The sequence below is a fragment of the Perca fluviatilis genome, chromosome 1, assembly GCF_010015445.1.
Source record: "Perca fluviatilis chromosome 1, GENO_Pfluv_1.0, whole genome shotgun sequence".
NCBI lineage: Eukaryota > Metazoa > Chordata > Actinopteri > Perciformes > Percidae > Perca > Perca fluviatilis.
Window position 1 is genome coordinate 16,286,229 of NC_053112.1, and position 23,049 is coordinate 16,309,277.

Sequence of the window (23,049 nt, forward strand, 5' to 3'; positions counted from 1 at the left end):
AAACTGGGCTTACAATAACGAGTAGGGCGGTCTTAAGTCTTTATACATACGTTTTTTGCATAGAATACTAAGATATAAAAATAATAATTGTTGATTTTATAAATCACGTTTTAATGTTAAACATACATGTGGCACACTGAATCCTTAGGATTAACTGTATCTGTGGATAGTAAGCCTATCATCAGTGAGTTGAATCATCAGTGTTTCACAAATGGGTTGATTTATATTTGCTAATAATATGTTGGATTCATGTGAAGACATTTTAATATTTTGAATAAAAAAAAAAAAGATTGACAATAATTTGGCGACCAAAGTTACAGCCTTCTACAGGCCTATACGCTGTAGGAAAAGCTAGCCTTGGGATCGCTCTCATTCTCTTCTTCTCTCATGGCCTAAAGTTTGTCTGTTCCTTTAAGATATTTCATTAGGTGCATTCTGTTCCAAATGTTTATTAAACAAATCAGGAGCACTTTTGCTCCACTAAATTTGAACCCGTCTTATCTTACACATGCCAGACAGGAGGAGACAGCGAGGCCATCCCAGGCTACAGGACATTCTTATTCTAAACCCAATGTATTTCTACAACGCTTATATATTGCTTGTCCAAAATCCACCATTACTCATCTAATACGGGCCACTCACCGTTTTCTGTCAGTACATTACATAACCTCCTATGCTCTTGCTATACGAGGACATAGCGCCACCGTGAGGCCAAGACACAGTGATGCTGAAGGAGCAGGGCTGGGCACGATCAGCAGCAGCAGCAACGCTGTTCATAATCCTCCCCATATCGGATGCTGATTATCCGTAGAGCCCCTGGTGAGTGACATGTATCTTCCTCTGTCAGTCTGTTCTGTTCCTGTTGTTGTCGTCTCCTCCTGCTTTCTCAGCGCCGAGGATGGAGACGGTGAAATGAGCATCGCTGTGTTTGTGCGACAAACAAACCTATAGCCTGATCGTCCATCAGGGGGGAGAACCTCGGCTGCAAAACAGCAAACAGCCTCCTTAACCTGATTTACAATAACATGTGAGAACTGTTATCGCTAAATATGTCTAAATTAGCCTCTGTCTGGCTTAAAGAGCGCGCGGGACAGAAGAGGGATAGAACGTTAAGGATCAATAGCCTACGCTTCAGATGACAAGTCGGTAATGAGCATTCACGGTAGACACACGCTGTAGATTTATTTATTTACATTGTGCGTGGGTTTTGTGTTTTTGTAGCCTATATTAGTTTATTTTAAGGGGATATTCCTCTCTAGAACGGTGTCGTTATCAAATGTCTCCATGATAAACGCTGGACTGAGACACGGCCTAACTGGGCTAATTTGCAGGCACTGTCACTGGCCGAGTATAACCCATCAGCTACCGCCGCTTTAAAGCGCACTTGACGTGTGGTCATTTGCAGAGGAGATTTGTGACTGAGAGTGGATGATGAAGCCGTGTGTGGTCAAGCGACTAAAAGGGAAATCTGGGCCACTAGAAGCCCACTGAAAGGTTTAACCCGTCCATTTCTCCACAGGGGGGAGGGGGGGGCTGTAAGGTCCCATTGTGATCGAGTTGATGCACAAAAAAATTAAATTAAATCCCACTAATTCCCCTATGGCTTCTTCAGAGCGTGAGTCAGCAAGGCCTGTGTGCTGATGATGATGCTCCTGCTGAGGGAGGACCGTCTGTTTGTCTCAGTGAAAAGATCTGTTGTGCTGGTATATGTTCATGGGCAGTATGACAACTGCATGGGAATCATATGAGAGCATCGTGGGGAGCAAAGATGTGGGTTTTCAAGGAAAACAGTATTGTTCTCTTTATCTGGCCTGTGCGTGTCTAACTTTCTAAACAGCATCCGCTTAAATTAACTGTCGAGATGTACATGTATCATATCTATCTTTATGGATGTCGTTCTCATTATTTACCCACATTGTCCTCACTTCCTCTTTCTTTTTGTACACATACAACTCCTCCAATTGTTTCGGGGGTGCGGCGTCTGTCGTGGATATTTTAATTTGGGAGTTTAGTATAATGCCAAGATTCTTTAAACTGTTTTTACACTTACAGTTCTTCTTCCCGAGTTGTTTGCCGCACTACAAGGAGAGATAGGCATGTCAGTGTCCTCGGGTGATACCTGAAATAGCTACTGTGCATATGGCACACACATGCACAAACACACAGATGTTTTTATTTGTTCTGTAACTGCATAAGTATTAAGTAACTGTAAGTACAATGTAAGAACGTGTGTTTTTATTGTTTAAAGCATTACTTGTGAATAGACTCATGAATGGATAACTGCAGTCTAACACTGTTCCTGTTTTCAGCAGGATGCATTAAGGGTCAAAGGTGAGCTAGTGAGGCCGAGATGAGTCTGACTTCCTGGTTCCTGGTTAGCAGCGGGGGGACGCGTCATCGTCTCCCCAGGGAGATGATCTTTGTTGGGAGGGATGACTGTGAGCTCATGCTGCAGGTAAAGTGCTCCTCCAGACACAAGCTCTGAGCTGTCATTTCTCCATCTAGGCTGCATTATCATCTGAATCGCTGAGATTAGCGTGGATTACAGTGATTGACTGGATATTGTGTGATTTAAGTCCCGCAATGTGGACAAGCAGCATGCTGTCATCAACTATGAGCCAAATACAGATGAACATAAAGTGAAGGACCTGGGCAGCTTGAATGGGGTGAGTTTTTTATGTATCACTATTCTGTGTCTTTACTGCTTCATTTACTTACTGCTCAGAAAAGATACAGTAAAAGACAGACTGTGTTATAATATCGTCCCTAGAAGGCTGCTTTCACACTCATCTGCTGAAGGGGGAAAGTTTCTCTGCTCACTTTAAATTTCAGCATGATTCTGTGACATCACAATTAGTTGGAAGCCAATCCTGGCTAAATATGCAGTTTACACAAGCACATACACATACACTGAGAATCAACATTTCAGTGAACTAGATGACATATTCCAAGCAAATGATTATTTAGGATAACTTTATGCATTTTTGTGTGTGTGTGTGTGTGTGTGTGTGTGTGTATGTGAGAGAGAGAGAGAGAAAGAGCAAATTATTAATAACTTACTCGGAATGCAGCTTTTGTCACTTTTTGACTCGCCTGCCTGAACCCATGATATTTTCTAGTTAGCTTCCTCAAACCTGACCCACAACCTACGGGTGAGCCCTAATCTTAATCCTGTTGTTCTTAATCACTCTCGTATTTTGTTTGCAGACATTTGTCAATGATGTCAGAATACAGGAGCAAATCTACGTCACACTGAAAATTGATGATAAATTGAGGTTTGGCTACGATATCCTTTTGAATATGGTCTTTTGTTCCCGTCAAACCTAGTGACATGTCGCACAAGGTCAGTGTTCACAACACTGTAACTTTATCTGTTCTTGAATAGCTGTGAATGCTCATTGCACTCTGCCTGCTGCATAATAGATAAGGCTATCAGTGCATGTTCCTCACCCCTGCAAAGAGTTCATCGTCTTCTACCTTAACCTGCCTCACATACCAACCTGTTCACTGTGGTTCGAGGAGAGATGCATATTCCAGAGGAGGCCCTAAAGGTTAGACAGCACCCTCTGCATGTCCATGTGTTAATGGAGAGAGTAAATATGTCTGCTCAATGTTCAGTGCAGCCAGAAAGCTCTCTTTTTTTTAATCAATGTGTAAAAAAATTTTTTAAAAACCTGAGAGAGGTGGATTTTAGTCAAAGAGAGCGAAGAGTTCTGCTGAACTGTGCAAATACTACTTTTCAAGATTGATGAATCTGCTGTTTCATCACAGCAAACTGCCCAGGTAGCTGTAGAAAGGATAGGATTTCATCTTAATGAGGAAGATGAAAGTTCTGCAGTAATATTCAGAATGTCTTCTCAGTTATAAGCGATGACCGAGATAAAAAAAAAGGATAGTATGGAGTTATGCACTATAAGTTGTGTGAGAAAGAATGTTTTCTAAAATGTCCAATAAACAAAAATCTGACAGCCCTTCTATAGATTTAGCAGCGCTTTCATGTTTTGCCTTTTTCTCTCTAAACTCTCCTTGCTTGTCCTGACCGTCAGCATGAGAAGTTCAGTATCCAGCTGCAGCTGAACCAGAAGAAACCTCCAGTGGTGGAATCGGCGAAATCTGAGGCGATACCCTCCGAGGCAGCAGCGGCAGCACCAGCATGTGAAGGGACCGCCGCCAAACCCCCCGAGGCCAGCAGGGTGGAGGAAAAGACAACAAGTGAGAATGTCCGAGGATGCAGTGCACAGGACACTGGTTACTATGCTACATGAGCAAATCGATGACACCGATCTCAGTCTCTAGATGCCACTGTCACAAATTTAGTCTCAGGATAACGTACTGATGGTTAGATATGTTCAAAAGTATTTTAGCAAGTATTTTGCAAAAGATTAGTCAATTAATGTATTTTGAGGCATTTATCAATCAATAAGGCCAAACTTTAGCTGGTTCTTGCTTCTCAATTTGAAGATGTCGTTCTTTTGTCCGTTTTATATCTTTTTTAGTTGAATATGTTTGAGTTTTGGTCTGTTGGTTGGACAACAAAAGCAATTTTAAGAGCTCATCTTGGGTTGGAAAAATGTGATTGGCATGTTTGACAAAAATGTATAAATACATTGATAAACACTTAAAATATGTGCTTACATCACATTATAGTACATTATGTATTCAAAACCATTATAAATGCTAAAGAGGTGGGGGTGTGGTAAATGTAGCCGTGCCATTCCTAACTGAGTAAGACTAACTGACAGGTTGTTTTTGCCAGGGGATGGAGCAGTGTCGCACAGAATCACGCCCCTCTATGGCCAGCCGGCCTGGTGGGGAGACGATGACCAGCAATCCAGGAGGCCTGAGGAGAAGAGCTCAGATCGGAAGCGAGAAAAAGCTGAAACAGGTATTTGCAAGACTGCAAAAAAAACGACTTAATGTCTCTTAATAGCTCCAATTTACGCAGACCTTATGGGGCTAAATACATATGTTTGCTTTTATTCTGACAGACAGCAAAAAAAGTACAGAGGTCCCAAAGTCTGCCCCGCAAACAGCTTCCAATCAGGAGCCTAGCTACTTTGAGATCCCAACCAAGGATACTTCCTCAGCAGGTAAAGTGAGTGGTGAAGGCCCTTCACGAGAACAAGAGGCTGCTGCTTCTTCTGCTGCAGAGCCTATCCACAGCCACACCTCATTCACCATTGAGTTTGACCCTGGGGCGTCAGGTAAAGTGACCGTCAAAGATCGAGTGGCGAAGGTGGGACCGGAGACCAGGCCGCATCCTAAAAGAGCTGTTGGGGAGGAGCTGAGTCCACTTCAGACAGCCATGGTAGCTGCGGAGGTTAAAGTTGCCGACTGGCTGGCCCAGAATGAGCTCCCGTTGGCCCTGAAAGACACGGTTGCAGAGGATGATGGGGAAAGTGTAAAGAGTGATGTGCCTGTACAACTGAAGAGTCTCAAAGGTGTGTATGTGCAGCCGTTTGGGAAGCATGTGTGTGTATGTGTGTGTGTGTGTGTGTGTGTGTGTGTGTGTGTGTGTGTGTGTGTGTGTGTGTGTGTGTGTGCATTTAACATAAGATGTGTGTATTTCTTGTTTCTTGTTGTTTACTTCAGTTTAATTTAGCCACAGCCTCTCTTTAACCCTCCTCGTCTCTGTCTTTACGTTCTGACACATTACCTTCTTCTAAACCCTTCCCTTGCCAGGCAGTAAACATGAGGACGGTACTCAGAGTGACTCAGAGAACGCACTTGGCGAGCAGCGCAGGGCTGCAGCAATGGAGGAACGCTCGTGGGGGCTGTGGGGCGGTGCTGGGATGAAGATCAGAGAGGGTCGCGCTAACGTACCAGAGGGGCTCTTCGCAGAGGAGGACAGTCCTGCTCGCCGTCGCAAGACTTCGACTTCCAAAATGGCAGGTGGATTCGTGGAGAGGCGACGGGGCTCGGCACCACATCAGCAAAGTGGGCGTGATGAGTGCTATCACCATGGGGATGATTATAGTGACAGAGGAACCTATACTATTGAGCTGGAGAATGGAGATCATGAGGAGGAAGAGGCTAGGAAAATGATCGACAAGGTTACAGTAATTAACCCCATTTTCTATAATCATAAAACAATCATTTTCATACGTGTATGCTTGCTCACTTTTGCATGTATGTGTGTGTTGCAGGTGTTTGGTGTGGATGAGCTGGAGGGTGTGTGTGTGTCCAGGTTGGGTGGTGCTGACCAAAAAGAAAGGCTCAGCTCCCAGAGGTCTGGTACCGGAGACAGAGGAAAGCCTGGACGCATGGAGACAGAGGTGCAAAAACGGAAAGCTTTTGAATTCAAGCCAAAAATGTGCCAGGTGTCTAAACAATGTAATTTACTATCATGTTTCTCTTGTTCTCTTTCATGCTGTCTTTGTCCAGGTACTATCTGAGGAATTGATGGTGGGCGGTCCTCGCTGGGTTTCGCAGTGGGCCACTCTGGCTGCCAGTCACATTAGGACAGACCCTGAGGGATCAGGAGGAGAGAGTCACATCATGGTCACAGAGGACAGAGGTAAGATGGTCTGAAGTGATTTAGGGCCCTATTTTAACGATCTAAGCGCACGGCGTGAAGCGCATGGCGCAGGTGCATTTAGTGACAGGGTACAATGGCGGACTTAAATGCACGACTCTGAGAGGTATCACTAGTAACAGTCTTTATTGGTCCCAAAACAAAGAGCAGGCAGAGGTACAAAAAACGGCAGGCAAAAATCGTAGTCGAGGACACAGGCAAGAGGTCTAGAAACACAGGAAAACAAACACTAGGGAATAACGCTGGAGAGAGTGACATGAAGACAACTACAACCGGCACTGGGAAGTGGGACTGGTGAGTATTTATGAATGGTGACTGGGGAAGCTGAAAACAAAACAGGTGAAACTCATTAGGGGCGGGGACGGTAATCAAACAGGCGGGAAAAGCAAACAGGAGGAAGACAAGTGACCTAGAACAAAAGCGACTGTTAATGTCACAATAAAACAGGAAGTGCAATGGAACAAACAACAAAACAAAAGCAGAAACATGACATTTAGGCCGTGTCCAAATCCACTTTTGCTAGTTTGACGGCGGAAAAAAGGGTCCGGGCGCCGGGCGAATGGTTAAAAAGTTTTGTACTCAGTGTCTTCATTAATTTCATAGGTGTATTTTGGGCGTAACATGCAATAAACCAATCAGAGTGTCATCTCCCATTCCCTTTAAAAGCCAGGCGCGTTTGTACCTTGGCGCATTGCTATTATGATGGCGGATTTGCACCATAATATTTTTATTTGTAATCTTTTGCATGTTTGTGTGCTGCTGCGCTTCCCTATGTGTGTGTAACAAGCATAGTGACCAGGTTTTTGTTGGTCAATGGCGCAATCACTTCCCGCTGCCTCAAGATAGCAATACGCCAAGAATTCACATGAACATGGGCGCAAAAGTTTGCTATTTAAACGACGCGGCTTTGCGCTGCACTGTGCCGGGTGCAAGATAGGGCCCTTAGTGTGGGTTTTAGACACCACTTTCTGTACTGTAAAGGATTCTTACATACATATTTCAGCACTATAAAAAATGACGTATGAAGAACACAATAACATCTCATGGTTCATCTGGTAGGAAGTAGGGCTGCACAATATCTCCGTTTTTTTTATCGTCATTGCAATATCAACTGGCGCAATAACCATATTGATGGACACTTTATGTTAGTTGAAAGAAAATATCAGTAGGAACCGCACTTCAAAATGTAACAGTCATTCTTAATTTAGTGGGGCCTTTTATATTCAATTCAATGTTCAATTTGTTCAATAAAATAATGTTGGAAATGGTTTCCTTTCATTTGTTTTAAATTCAACATGCAGCTTTTTTGTATTTCGGCAGAATACTGAAAGCAGTAGAACTGAGTCCACTTTAATATTTGTTTTATTTATCGCAAGTAATATCGTTAACGCCATATTCAACGTTATCGCATATTTTCCTCATATCGTGCAGCCCTAGTAGGAAGAGAATCACTAAATGAAAACCACAGTGCCAGTGCATAAATTCTACCATAAACACCACCCACCGTTGATATGTAATACACATTTATCCGAGGACCCACTTTAGTAATGTGTTTTTCTCTCCTTTCAGCTGAAATAAGTGAGTCCAGCTACTCAGCCTCCTTTGCCTCGTCTAGCTACACGGAGCAAAAGAGGAGAACCCTGCCACAGCTGCCAGGTGAGGAGCTCACCCTAGGAAGGAGGACCCCAGGCGCAGGCTTGCGTAAAGATTTGGGGGAGAAACAGGACACAGAGCTACAGGAGAAGGAGAGCCAGGGGGAGAAGACGTCCAGGGGAAAGAATCGGCCCGGTCATGGCGTTGGAGGTGCGGGCAGTCACGGTGGTAGCCCCAGTCGCTCCTCACCAGCCAAGTCACAGGACAGTGCTGGAGGGAGATCATGCCAGTCAGGTGTGTTGACCAAGCTCCCCCCTCGTCCACTGACCAGCGGGGAGAAACGACTGGAGGAGGCACGGAGGAGGAAAAAGGAAGAGGAGAAGGCTAGGGAAAGTAGCGGGAAACCATTGTTGAGGCAGGAGAGTTTTACTGTGGAGAAACCAAGCTCCAACATGCCCATTGAGCTCAGACCTTGTATCGATGGGCTCAAAAGCAGCAGATCTCAGAGTAGGGAGGCTGGCATTGACAGCACCACACTGCAGAAAGACTCGGAAGCTGTGGCAGCCTTTTTAGAGACGACTGTGTCAGACCAAGGTGATCCACCAAGTCAGTCCATTGAAGGCTCCATGTCACCAGAGTCAGACGTGGACACGACCAGCACAGTAAGCCAGGCTGACGGAGCCAGAAAAGTAATCCAAAAACGGCGGACTCTTGCAGGACAGCAGAAGGAGAGAACGGTAGTGTGCTCATCCAGCAAAGGCCCCACTGGGGGCAGAGAGACCCAGGACAGGAGGGTCAAGACCAGGGCATCTGGTCCTCCGCAGCCCAACCGCCCCTGGACTTCCCTAGACCTCACTGATGATGACGTCAACTCCAACTCACTCCTCTCTGACTCACAGCCCACCTCTACATCAAGAAAGGAATCTAGAAGCTCACATACCAGAGCCCAGACTGGGAGCACAACAGTGGGGGCTGGCACCAAGTCTAGTCGGGCTAAAATCAACCAGGCCCCAGCCTCATCTGCAGCCAGTAAAACCACTAATGTTCCCAAGCCCAGGCCCACCAGGGCGTCCCTGCTGAGGCGAGCCCGCCTTGGGGACTCCTCAGACACTGAACCTGCTGATCTTGACCGGATGTCGGTAGCTTCTGAGGCCTCCACCGCAAGTTCCACATCCAGGACAGGGATGGCAAGAAGGGGAATGTCCAGGATAGAGGCTCTGGCACAGCCGAGGAAGCCGAGGGTGGGCTCTCCGTCCGCCCAGAGTGACTCAGAGGCCACTGTGACAAGGAGTAGAGGTCTAGGGGCCCGGAGCGCTGCAGGTGATTATGCCATAAGACAAGGACTAAGAGGGACTAATATGACCTCAGTGTCTGGACCCAGAGCTCGGGCTAACAGCGTCTCCAAGCTGCCTGACAAGAATAAAGGCACCTCCTCATATGGACATATAACACCTGCGTGTAAGTTGTCTTTCCATATTAAACCATTTACTCTCATGTCCATTGAACAAGGAAATAGTTTTATCCTTCACACATTCTGTTCTTTCCGAATCACTGCCTAAAAAGTAATACAATTTGTCCGTAAAGCCTGTAAAATGAACAAAACTTACATAAACAGTGGGTCAAATGATTATGTATAATGTGAAAGGAGTCACTCAGTCACTCGTGATGAAACCACGGAAAATTATCACTCTTAACTTTGCCGAGTTTTTAAAGCATCTTTCAGCTTTTTGTTTTGGTGTTATGGTCCAAAACTGACAGCACCAAACATCTTGACTAAATGGTAGACATCCTGCAGCATTTAGCAGCTATTTTTCTTTGTTGACGGAGACCAAAACAGAGTTAAAAGGAGAGTGAATATTGGTATGGGTTCATTAGGTTGCCATAAACATGACTCCAGATGAATGTTAATGTTGTCTGATGGATGTGTGTAAAGAACACATTTGCCACATCAACCTGAATGTTGTGTTTACAGCACATTTGAAGCACTGTTTAAACTTAACTTCCATTCGTTCCTAACATTAGCTGGCACTCGGTGGCGCCGCATGCCTGTGGAGTATGCCTCCACCTCAGAGGACGAGTATGGCTCAAACCGCCACATATCCAAGCAGGGCCAGTCACGGCCGTTCCCTTCCACTCGGGTAGGCCAGCTAGGAGGGTCAGCCCCAGCAACTCCTAATCCTGCAGGCCTATCTGCCCTGAGGCAGCACTCCAGGGAACAGGACGAGTATATGAGAGACTGGACAGCACACAGCGAGGAAATAGCTAGGTACGTAGACGAGAGGGACTCCAGGGCAGTTTAAGAACTGTGATGAGTCATGATAGCAGTATTCAAACATGCTTCTCCTGCTCAGAGGTATATTTCATTTTCATGATTTTACGTTTTGGTCAAATAAAACAAGAAGAATTTGTTTAACATATATCAGATGGTGATTTCGTATTTGTGCTTGTTCATCAGAATTAGCCAGGACCTAGCCAAAGACCTAGCCATGCTCGCCAGAGAAATACATGATGTGGCAGGAGAGATAGACTCAGTCAGCCCTGCAGCCACTGACCCTGGAGCTCTGGTAGTCAACAGATTATGAAATTATTATTTCTATCTGCTAGATTAGATATCTACCAAAAAAAAATCTAATTTTGTATTTATTTGCTGCTACTCAGATGGAGGAGCGTGTATTTGATGACAGCTTGGACCCGAGTGGTCCTTCTGCAGAGCACAGCAGTATTCTGGGAACCAATGTGCGGTCTGTGGAGCTTCGACCCCAAAGCTCTAGTGGACAGAGCTCTCGCTCCATCCGCCGACAGACGTGGAATAGAGATGATGTGAGTCCCTGTTTCAATTTTAAACAATACTCAAAATATGCAGGCAATCTGCATACAATAGGCCTATTCCAGAGTTGAATTGTGGATGATTTACTCACTTATGTCTTTATTTCATGTATGAGTAAGGAGTTTACTGCTGGAGCATACTGAACGTTTGTTGAACAATTGTGTAGCAGAAGATCAATCTGTCTGTACCACAGTGTGCCACAAGAGGGGGCTCCCTACATGCCAAGTACAGTCACCCTTCAACAGACAATGTGCTTCTGATTGGAACCAAAGCAACTGACTGAGCTGAGGAGAAATAGTTTGTAAATGCATAGTCATAGCTAAATTAGGCTACATTTAGCATTAGCATTGAAAGGGTTGCGTTAGCTTTCATAGTCTCTCTCTATAATTCCACCATGTGCATTCATTGTATGCCAATGTTAAATAAAAGATGTGTTCCTTTTCATCATCTATCAGGCGGTGCTAGACAGTTTACTACTAGCATCTGTCACTCAGCTCTCAACGAGGATACGTCAGTCTGTTGACAAAACAACCTGCAAAATCAGGTGAGCATCATGCTGCATGACAAAACAGGAAGTGGGTCCATGTGCTGCTATAGTTATTTGGTGTAAATGTAATATATGTTATATCCTACTGAGAAATAGACAAATGCAGGATAGAATTATTAAAATAGAAGCATATTATAGAGAGTTAAGATTCCTGTCTGTGTTTGATGTTGGAACTAGGACAGGCAACGCAATTTGAGTGGCACATCACAAAGGTTTACACTGACAACCAGCTACATGTCTTACTCATTAACACAGGCAGGATGACAACTCAAAGGCCTTTTCTTCATTCCTACAATCTACAGACAATGAATGAAATCACTTTAACAGTCAACTAATACTTCTATGAAGAGGTATATTAAAAATATTTTTTACACATTTTACTTTCATCTATTTTCATTCCAACTTGTCTTCCAGGATCCTCTTCAAGGATAAAGAACGAAAATGGGAAGAGATTGAGAACAAACTGCAGGCAGAGCGCGACTCCTTGCTACTCAAGTGCTCCAATAAGGTGATGAGCCTGTCCACTTCTCACACTTGGTCTGTTTAATCTGCTGAAGGCTCGTGAAACAGACAAAAAAGTGATATTTTTAGCCACGCTATCAGCATGGTTCTAGAGATTATCTCTCCACCTTTTGTCCAGACTGAAATATCTCTATTGGATGGATTGCCATAATATTTGGTTCAGACATTTATGTTCCCCCTCAGGTTGAATTGTAATCACTTAGGTGATCTCTCAACCTTTCCTCTAGAGCACTGCCAGGTCCAAATTTCACTTTGTCCAATACTTTGGTACTTACAAAACTAATCACATTCCCACCAGGCTCAACTGTACTTTGTGTTAATTGCTAATTAGCCAATCTTAACACACTAAATTAAGACGGTGAACATGGCCAAGATTATTCCTTCTAAACATTAGCATATTAGCATTGTCATTGTTAGCATGCTAATGTGAGCATTCAGCATTTCCAAACCAACTAGAGCCTCACAGAGCAGCTAGCGTGACTGTCGACTGTTCAAGTGTTGTGTCCGAATGTGTGGTGAGGATTTCAGTATGGGCTCAAAATATTTTCTGTGAAGAAAAAAAAAAAGGTGATATCCATTGTTCTTTTTAATGTGATGCCTGGATGACCATGTGGTATTAATCATGGCTGAATAGCGCAAAAGAAATGGTCACAGAAAAAAAGAGTAAATGTGTGCCTGCGTTACCATCATTTTTTGCAAATGGAAAGAAGTACATTGTGTGAGGCATTTTACATCATTTCAGGCAAGTCTAGTTAGCATAATAATGTGCTTTTGGCATACATTATTACAAAAAGACAGAGACTGAAAGGCAATTTGATATGGCTTCACTAATGAATTATTTTGCCTAAGAATTTGTTAATGTCAGTAATCCATTAGCTTTTCAAAGGGTGAGATTAATGCCATACAGTTTTAAATACACTCCTTCCCTTTCTCTGTAATCGTACAAGCCACACAATATCTGATTACTTACTGAAGCAATCACAGTGAGTGCTGACAGTATTACAGCTGTCTGGGGGATCAAATCAAAGACGCTTCAGTCTTGCACATACCATTTTGATTACCTTGCACATTCCCTTTTTGGAGAGCAGAGCACACCAAACATGGTTGTTTTGATGGGGAAATGAAGACTTACAAGTTGCGAGTGCAAAAAGTTTCAAGTCCACAAAACTTCTGCCTCTGACGGTAGCCAGGTCATAAATCCTGCCTTTAACCCAGCCTGGCCTCATGTGAACCCTTCAAGAGATATGTCTATCCACCACACTGTCACAGGCCTCATAAAGCATTACTGAGCGTACACGGCACCACTCCAAACTTATTCCTGCCGCCACGAAGAGATGAATGGAGTTGATTTATTTGGTGTATGAACTTTCACTTACTTAATCACATCAACCAATTTTAATGTTTTATGTTTTCGTTACAGGAAATTTCAACCATTATTCAAGACCTGAGGAGAGTGGAAAGACAACTGCTCGGTATGAATGTGATGATCTTTGAGTTTTTAGTGAACTTTGACCCATCGAATTACAAGTGCCTGTATTTTGTACTGTGTTGAATTCAAGAATAATTTCTAATGTTTGTTCTGCGCCAATCTGACAGTAATCGACATGATGGTGGACCCAGATGGCACCCTGGATGCCCTGTCCAACCTGGGCCTAACCAGCCCTCTGACTGACCAGAGGATCGGCCCTGGGACTCAGCAGGGGGCGTCGGTGTTGCACCCTGGAGATGAAGCTTCCTCCAGCACACTCTCGAGGCCTGAAGGACGGGACACTGAATCATGCGGACCTTCAGGCCATGCAGAGGTGGCAGAGCAAGACCCAGGGCCCCGACAGAGCCCGAGATCCTACAACTGATACACCAAGTACATCATTCGGAATGCATCCTTTATGTTGGACATATCCTGAAAGTGTGAGGTAAGAAATATTTGGTTTCAAACAAAGGGGGAAAGAGGAAAGAGAATAATTGCCTATTCGGTGGGAAAGCCTGACTGCCCTAACTGTCAATCTAAGTGACTCGTGATAGGACTTTGTAAAGGTCCAACACTACCAAATAGCAGCTCTTGTCAGATATATAATATGAAACATAACAGTTTTTATTGGTTAGCTCATGAACAAGCTATGAAATAATATACAGTAACCCATATGTGTTTTTGTGTTGCAGCTCATTCTTATTATACATTATCCTCGATAACATTTACAAAAGAAGAACATATGTAATTGAGAGGATTCAATGTTAAAGATTAACTTAAGCTGACTTAGGCAAATGCAGAAACCCAAACTAGAAAGGTCAAAAGGTGTGTGTGAAAAGTGTTCTTCTATCCTGCCATAAAATTATTTATAAAAAAAAAATATATATATACATATATATATATATATATATATATATATATATATATATATATATATATATATATATATAGTTGGCCTGTTGCAGTTGCAATCCCCAATCCTGCCTCAGTAATGATTTTCCATCAGAAAAGGCCATGTTGCTTATTTGCTAGGAAAAGAACTGGGTATGTACAGTATGTACCAGTGTAAATGTTTATTATAGTTCAATTGAAAACTCCCATCCATGCCATTTCTTCTTGTGGCGATGTCCTATAAAAACCAGTGTATCAAAGATGGACTGTGTGTGTTAATAGAAACTATTAAATCAAATGTAGCTCCCAGAAAGGTTTTCCTCTTCCAAATGTATTTTGTCACAAGTGCCCTGGATCAAACAATCATTACAGTTGGAGATGAGGGATGCTAAAGAGATGTGGTGGAGATGAAATTTGTTTTGCACATTACAAAGCTGATATATGTTAATTTTCATCTCTGATTGACCAGCACGTGATGTGCCCCTGCGGCACTCCTTTATCATGTCGATGTCCTCGATCAAAAACAAAAGCAAGGTGAAAGCCAGCTGCCTGCAGATGAACAGTTTGTCAAATTATATTCTGATCACAAACAAAATGTTGTGTTTGAATCAGCATAGACAGGGGGCTACCTCCAAGTCCTGCAGCTGCATTTTATTGTTAATGATGCAATGAGAAGAATGCACAGTGTAATGACTGTAGGTTTTCCAATGTCTTGCCTCATACCAATGTTTACACATGAATGTAACCTGATCAGAACTGTTGAAAACATTTTAGCCAAAACAACTTGAATAAAGACTGATAATTGCATTTTGTGCTCAGCACTTTCTGTACTTTGTCTTTGTTTGAGCATTTAGAGATTTTGTTTGGATGTTTTGTATACCGTTTTTTCTTTGTAATGATGTTTGGTTAAATGTTGACTTTGCAATACCTGTGTATTGTTGGTCTCATTTCCAATAAAATGCATGATAATCATGAGCTATTTTGTTTGTTATTTTTTTTCACAATAATTCCACACTCAGTACATTTACTGTGCTCAGTTCTGAGGTACTTGTGCTTACTTGAGTATTTCCATTGTATGCTACTTTATATTTCAGAGGAAAATATTGTACTTTTTGCTTCACTACATTTATATGAAAGCTACTTTTTACATGCAAAGCATATGCTCAGATTATAAAATATAAAGCATCATAGATTAAACTACACAACAGTATAAAGTAGTTAGCGTAACGGCCGCCCTCTACAGCTTTAAAATTAGGCCTACATGTTAATGTATCAATAATAATATAACATTCTGAAAGTGGTCATTCTGCATTATAAGTTATACTTTCACTTTAGCGACTTTTGCTGATACTATGTCGCCTACTTTTAAGTGACTGTATTATTCTTATAATGACAAAGGTTCAACCACATTTAGGGTATTCTTATTGGAGATATTTACCACTTGAATCATAATGTTCCAATGTTTCCTTTAACTAGCTTCTATGTAGTTTTAAATCACTATTCATCAATCACTATCTAAATCACAAAGCCTGTAATGTGAAAGGTGTTGCTAGGAGTGATGAATCCAGAGAATCAATACCAAAACAACACTGTCATCGATCCCCTCACGACAGACCTCTGTAGCAGGCACGTGCACACTTAGACATCGAAAGGGGCTTGAGCACCTGTCCTTTTTCCTCCTTGAGAGAAAGTGCCCTTTTTCCTCCTTTTTTCTGGATGCATGTTTTTTTTGTTTTTTTAATTAATGAATGTATATATATATATATATATATAGTGCAAACAGGAATATATATATGGCTGAACAAAATTGATGTTACCACTGTTGTATATATATATATATATATATATATATATATATATTACATATATAGTGCAAACAGAAATATATATATGGCTGAACAAAATTGATGTTACCACTGTTGTGACCAAGTCATCTTTGCTCAAGTCCCAAATAAGACTCAAGTCATTTGGTTGAAGTCCCCAAGCAAGTCTCAAGTTATTATTTTTGGGGCAAGTCAAGTCAAGTCACAGGTTATGTCAAGTCAAGTCGAGTCACTTGTTTTTACCCTCAAGATAAAGCACTCTTACCTGTAGTAACCAGTCTGTCTACAGATAAAAGACACGGTATTAGTAGCCCATCTAATAAAAATGATTGGCTAGTTTGTAATATAGTAGGGCTGAGCGATATGAAGAAAATAAAATGTTACGATATTTTTGACCAAATACATCAATATCGATATTGGTAGTGATATTGTAGGGTTGACTTTTGGTGCTTTCACAAACAATGTACACAATGAGATTTTAGATAAATAATCATCAGTAATGTGGATATAATGACTAAGTTAAGGCTAATAACAGAACAGCTAGAACAGTCTGGTAAATTCAGAAAATGACATGACTTTGCTGTAATGCAGCCTGTAAAATCATGAAAAGACAACACTTGTGTCATATCACGATATTACGATATCCAAAATTTAAGACGATATCTAGTCTCATGTATCGATGTCGATATAATATCGATATAACTAGTCTAAAAAGTATAAAAATGAACTTAAAGTTTTAAATCCAAAAGTGATTACTCGTGGCACAGACGCAGCCATTGTGGTGGTCTGGTCCGACTTATGAGGCTTCATCAGGGGTCTTTGATGTTGCGTGTTGCCATAGCAAGGAGTTTGACTGACAGACACTTATCCAATAATGACAATCACATACCGCGGAGCTTTTTGAGTCGTCCAATCATGATTCACAGTTAGGCAGAAACGTCACCAAGTCTCAAGTCCACATCTCTGGATGTTACCATCCTGTGAATAAATACATTCAACATGCAAACTGGGCATTCCTTTCAGTTTTTGGGCCTCTGCCTCTGCCTCGGCCAAACATACATACTTTTTCCACCAATGGTTTTTAATATTACATTAAAAACGGGAAAACGGTGTAAGATAAAGTAAAACAAAATGTTATTAGATATGAGGTCAAACTTGATTCGTCTATGTCTAGTAAAAAGCTGATTACTCCTTTTTAAGTTTCTACTTCTTCTTCATCACCCCAGAATCTCCTCTTGGCAGTCATCATCCAAAGCTACAACCTCCCATATCCTTCCTCCACAAGAAGCCCAATCTCCCCCCTCCCTATCTGGCCTTTCTCTCATTCTTTGCAGAGGCAAGTACACACGGCAAATTAGGTTTTAGAGGCCCCGCTGCCACAGCCAGTGCACTACTAATTGTATGTGTCCAGATATTCTGCTCCACTTCCTTAATCCTTAAAGCTGTGTCAGGGTTTTTCTCCCTTGCGAACAACATTCATCGTGGCTTCACATCAGCGCTTGTGCAGGTGTTCACCTAAGTGGGAACAGTTTGGCTGAATTGTTCCCACTTAGTTTTATTAAGTTCAGATTCCCTGCAGATTTCACTGCCACTCTCACACTGCTCACATTTATTGCATACAAATAAAATATTCATATCACTGCAGCTATTTTTTGTCTCGTAGCTGTTAGTCTGGACCTCCTTACATCTAGAGAATGTGACATGCACCAACAACACCAAGACAAATTCCTTGTATGTGTAAAAAACATACTTGGCAATAAAGCCCTTTCTGATTCTGATTCTGACAAGAAGGATGTGTTTATTTGCTCATGCGGACAAATTCAAATATCATATGAATATAAGGTGATGCACAGCATGTGCCCTATGCACTATTCAGTGTAATTTGAACTGTCATTGAGGATTTAGCACCTATGCGGCCTCAGAGTGAATAAGATGTATGGCTCTGCGCTGTGTGTGTGCAGGATACTGAAGGTATTTTACATATTCGGCACCTCTTCATTGATATACCATCATAACGTATGGGCTTTGGGGAGGAGAACAACCGGATAAGGCAAAAATGCTTGGTCAGCAAGTTGAATCCACTCCAGAATCCAGAAGTAGTTCATAAACAGTTAAGTACAGTCCATCAAATGAAATGCCTGATTGACCTTACTGTAACTGTTGAAAAGCTGAAAAATCAGCCACCTCAATGTAAAAAAATGTTGAATAACAGTTTAATATTTTGGTCAGGACGCTTATTTGCTTTCTTGCTGAGAATTAAAATAAGAAGAGTGATACCACTCAGGTATCAGCGCTGTGGAGATAGGTCTGGCAATGTGGCTAGTCTGAGTGGTACCACTGAGATTGATTGTAGCCAGCTGTTGGTTAGCTTAGTCTTGAAGCAGAGGGAAACAGCTAGCGTGGCTCTGTTTGAAGGTAACATCTGCCTACCCGCATTGAAAACTCTCTCCCAAATCAAAAAAACAGGACACAAAAACTGAAATTTGTGTGGAAATGCTCATTCTTGACATGTAAAATCTTTTTTTTATTTTGAAAAACATCATAAGTGTAATCCAAGGCACAAATCGATCGGGACCAGGAAATAGTTTGTCTTAGGGATTTCGGCTCTCTATAGACAATGAATGGGGAAAGATGTTATTATAGATGACACTGAGAGCACCCATAGGGATGTTCTTAGTATATGGGAACATTTTCTGTTTCAGGACTGAGAACACGACAATAGAAAAAAGTCTCATTTTAAAATGCTCCACAACTCCTGAATTAATTAATCTATTTTTTTTTTTTTTTTTGTTAAGATTATTTCTTGGGGGCGTTTTTAGGCCTTTATTTTCACAGGAGATGAAGACATGACAGGGGAGAGAGAGGGGGAATGACATGCAGCAAAGGGCTGCCTCTATATACGTGCGCCTGCTCTACCAACTGAGCTAACCCAGCCGCTGAATTAATGAATCTTAGACTACGTATCGCTCTGCTGGTATTGACACGGTGGCCACAGGGGCATTTATGTTTTGAATTAGAACAGTGCTGCAAAGTCAATTCTTCTTACACCAGCACCTTTTTGTAACCATAATGTAAATTGTGCTTGCTATAAAAATCACCAGTCCCCCTTGTGTGTGTGTGTGTGTGTGTGTGTGTGTGTGTGTGTGTGTGTGTGTGTGTGTGTGTGTGTGTGTGTGTGTGTGTGTGTGTGTGTGTGTGTGCGTGCCCCTTTCCTCCTTTTATTGTACTGTGCCAGAGGTGCTGACTGTTTATAATCATGGAGAGCTAAATGCAGAGAGTTGATGCCAGGAATAGATGGATCTCCCCGTTATATACGCTCAAAAGCAGTTCAGATTTGGGTGTCTGTGTAAGAGGCCAGAGAGTTTTCTCTTCACAGATGAGGAAGTCACATTCAAACTATAATCATTGGGGCAAATGAACACCTATAGGGATTATTTAAATCTGCTGGTTAAATTGTAAAAGTAAATTTTGTACCTTTTATTATAGCCTGCACTTTTCATATAATATGACATTATGACCACCACACACACATAATAAACTTAATTTGATGTTAATATTGTCAGTGATGTAATATTAATAAAATAACTACTCCTTTGATTGCATAGTCTCCTGCTCTCCTGCTGTTTTGTTGCTGTAATTTTGTAATCTCTTTTGAGATGCATGCCGCCGTAAAATCTTTTGATTAGAAGAAATATCCTAAAAATAACACAGTAATACTTTTGTTTTTTTTTGTTTTTATGTCTGCAGGCACGTCTGTTTGACTTTGAGGATGGAGACGTGTACATGTCGTCCCATGAGCATCGCTTCCGCATGTTTAGCTCTGTAGAGTATGATCAGAGCAGGCATATGGCGTCTCTCGACCTGTGCCAAAAGGTTTCTTAAGGTGAGGCTACAGTGCTTCAGGACACTCTGTCTCTGCCAGTATCAGTATTCTGTATGTGAGGTGCAAATGGGAGAAATTAGATCTCACACAGTGGGTGTGTGCGTGTGTGTGTGTTTGTGTTTGTGTGTGTGTGTGTGTGTGTGTGTGTGTGTCTTCATGTCTGATAGTCTCCTCACACTTTTCTCAATCAGATTACTGTCCACTGTCTGCTTCTTGCTGTCTTGTCCAGCGCAGCAGCTCCTGTTGCACCTCCACCCCGTGTATAAGCCCACAGAAGCCCATTCCCTGGGAGACTGTACTACACACACACACACACACACGTGTGTGTGGGAGTGTGAGGATGCATTGGTGCTCTGGCCACAAACAGACATGCTCTAGTTCAGACAGCACAGAAACCAATAGTGGCTGATTCAGCTACTGAAAGATAGATAGAAATGTAAGTGACAGCATCTCTATTGTGGGCTTGGCTGTGAGTGTGTGTGTGTGTGTGTGTGTGTGTGTGTGTGTGTGTGTGTGTGTGTGTGTGTGTGTGTGTGTGTGTGTGTGTGTGTGTGTGTGTGTGTGTGTGTGTGTGTGTGTGTCATACTGTCTGTACTCCAGTAGACAGTAGTACACAGGTCATCAATGGAACTGTCAGATGATCCAAGGTCGAGGGGGCAAGAGGAGCCCCCCCCCAGCACTCCTGCCTGTGTTTCCCAAATGAAAAGCAGCAGCTACAGTGCTGCCCAACAGCAGGGCTTCTCTGCATCCACCTTTCTACAACGCAAAGACTTGCTGGAACAGCAGAAATAACTGTCAGATACCTCTCAAACATCATAATGTAATTAACAGTAAATCTGCTTTTTAGAAGGGAATCCAAGTTGACTTGGAAATCCAAGGCTTGGAAATTGAAAAGGGGCATGCTGCAACAAATACCATTATATAAAATTGAATATGTAAAGTATCTTAAAGTATGTCCGAGAGTATCAAAAGTGTGTAAAAGCCATTCTATTATTCACCAGCCACATTGTCCAATATGCAACATGTCATCCTGTGGGCCTGGCATTAGTTTCAGCCACTGGAAACCCTTTCATTCTGCATGCCTGTGGTGCATCAGCCTCGACTCTGGAGAATTGCTGCTGGAGAAGTGTTCAATTGAGCTCAGTTGCCTCCAATGAGAATTGATTACCACTTTCTTCACTGCTGCCACACACCCAGTACACACACACACACACACACACACACACACACACACACACACACACACACACACACACACACACACACGTACACAAACAAAGACACACACTAATAATCCTACAATCTTAATTTACAGAACATACAGTTTCTTTTCAATTTTTATATTTTGGATATATTTTTTAGTATTTGTAAACCTCAACTTTTGAGAGAAAGAGAGAGAGAGAGACAGAGAGAGAGAGATGGAGGAGGAATGGAGGAGGAGGTTGAAGGGAGGGATTAGCCAAAAAATGCAAGCAATGATGTATGGAGGGGAACCAAAGCTGCCTCAGGAAAAGTGCAACCACAGGTTGCCTCAATCTGTAGCTTTATAATTTGTATCAATGTGACTGTTCACATGAATAGTTTTATAGAGGTTTTCTTCATTTTATTATCCTTCCGCAGAGGTTATGTTTTCTGTCCAGTATGTTAGTTAGTTGGTTAGCAGAATATCTCAAAAGCAGGTTTACAGTCAAATATGGTGGAACATTAGGCCATCTGCAAAGTATTGACTAGTTTTTGGTGTAGGTAGTACCACTGTGTTGTCATTTATAAAGCACTTTATGTGGTCATAAATCCTGAACAGCAGATAAACTAAATTCTAAGGACAAATTATTGTTCATTAAATGTATGTTATAATTATGATCCTACACATTTAATCCAATCTTCACCAATTTGGTATAAGAAATATAGGCTGTGGATAGCCTGAAAACGTTCTTAAATTAAAAAAATGTTTTCCCAAATCCTGCAACATTTGATTGCATTTTAAGGTCATAATTCTTCATTTTTAATGATCTTTTTATTATAACTTTTTTGTTTTACGACAAATATCAATGGGTTCCTCCATCACATTTTTTTCAACAGCATATATAAGCAGATAAGCCTTTTTATATATGAAATTAAGAAATGGAAAAAGAAAGAAAATGGGGAAGATTGTCAATAATTTGGAGTGCTTTCTATGTTTTTTTTCTTGTTTTTTTTCATCCAGCAAGTGCTTAGTCGTGAATAAATCAATGAATCAATTTCTCAACTTCTCTCTTTTAACCATGTTAAACTCCTGGTTGCAGAGGCTGAGCTAGCTCCAGCACAAGGCTGTGAACAGAGACTCACTAATGGAGCTTTCTGAACAAGACAATCTAACTGGGTCATTTCTCACCGCTGGATCCCTATCTGCACCCCATCCACAGTCCATTTGGCATGTGGCCTAGCTGTCTCCCGTGGCGTTGCGACCTGTCAGCCTTCACTCAGCACCATAGACTGTAAAAATAAGCTTGCGTCCTGTGCACACATGGAGACCTGCTGTTGATCTTTTGGTGTGCAGGTGAAACTATACATTGAGGCGTCCTTCATTGTCTCTTAAAGGGCGTGTTTGGATGGGTAGGGGATAGGTGATTTGCAGGTCAAAACCAACATCTAGGTTTCTAGATGAAATTGGGTTGAAAAGTGAAAGTTTTGTGGATGTCTCGGTACATGAAGTAGGACCTAACTACATACTTTTGGCATCATTAAAATTATGTTGAAACAATGTAATCAAACCTTACTAAAAAGACATGATCCAGTTCCAATTCTTGTAGTAAAAAAGTAATGACCAAACCTAGTAAAAGTATAGACCCTAGGGTTCTTCTACCACCAGCGCGCGCACACACACACACACACACACACATAGCATAAAAGCTATTACCTGGTTTAGGCCCATTGTATAATAATTTGCTCATTTGTGTGTAAAGTCTGAATGATCCTTGCAG

General features: G+C 41.9%; 1 protein-coding gene across 4 annotated transcripts; it reads left to right on the forward strand.

Moving 5' to 3' along the window:
- The first annotated feature begins 709 nt into the window (after nt 1-709).
- Nucleotides 710-15,358, forward strand: cep170ab (centrosomal protein 170Ab). 4 transcript variants are annotated; one of them, XR_005640583.1, is made up of 20 exons: nt 710-819; nt 2,310-2,455; nt 2,577-2,666; nt 3,208-3,286; nt 3,493-3,551; nt 4,047-4,212; nt 4,757-4,885; nt 4,989-5,441; nt 5,683-6,059; nt 6,147-6,275; nt 6,385-6,517; nt 8,105-9,586; nt 10,151-10,394; nt 10,584-10,692; nt 10,787-10,948; nt 11,411-11,499; nt 11,917-12,010; nt 13,445-13,496; nt 13,621-13,937; nt 14,853-15,358. XR_005640583.1 is itself a non-coding variant. In XM_039814449.1 (19 exons), the coding sequence occupies exons 2-19, from the start codon at nt 2,351-2,353 to the stop codon at nt 13,875-13,877; spliced, it is 4,209 nt and encodes a 1,402-aa protein (XP_039670383.1). In that variant the 5' UTR covers nt 710-819; nt 2,310-2,350; the 3' UTR covers nt 13,878-14,366. The 4 variants fall into 4 exon arrangements, 3 of the variants coding, with proteins under 3 accessions (XP_039670383.1, XP_039670404.1, XP_039670391.1); XM_039814449.1 differs by lacking the exon at nt 14,853-15,358 and having other exon boundaries at nt 13,621-14,366; XM_039814470.1 differs by lacking the exon at nt 14,853-15,358 and having other exon boundaries at nt 5,683-6,053; nt 13,621-14,366.
- The last annotated feature ends 7,691 nt before the right edge of the window (nt 15,359-23,049 follow it).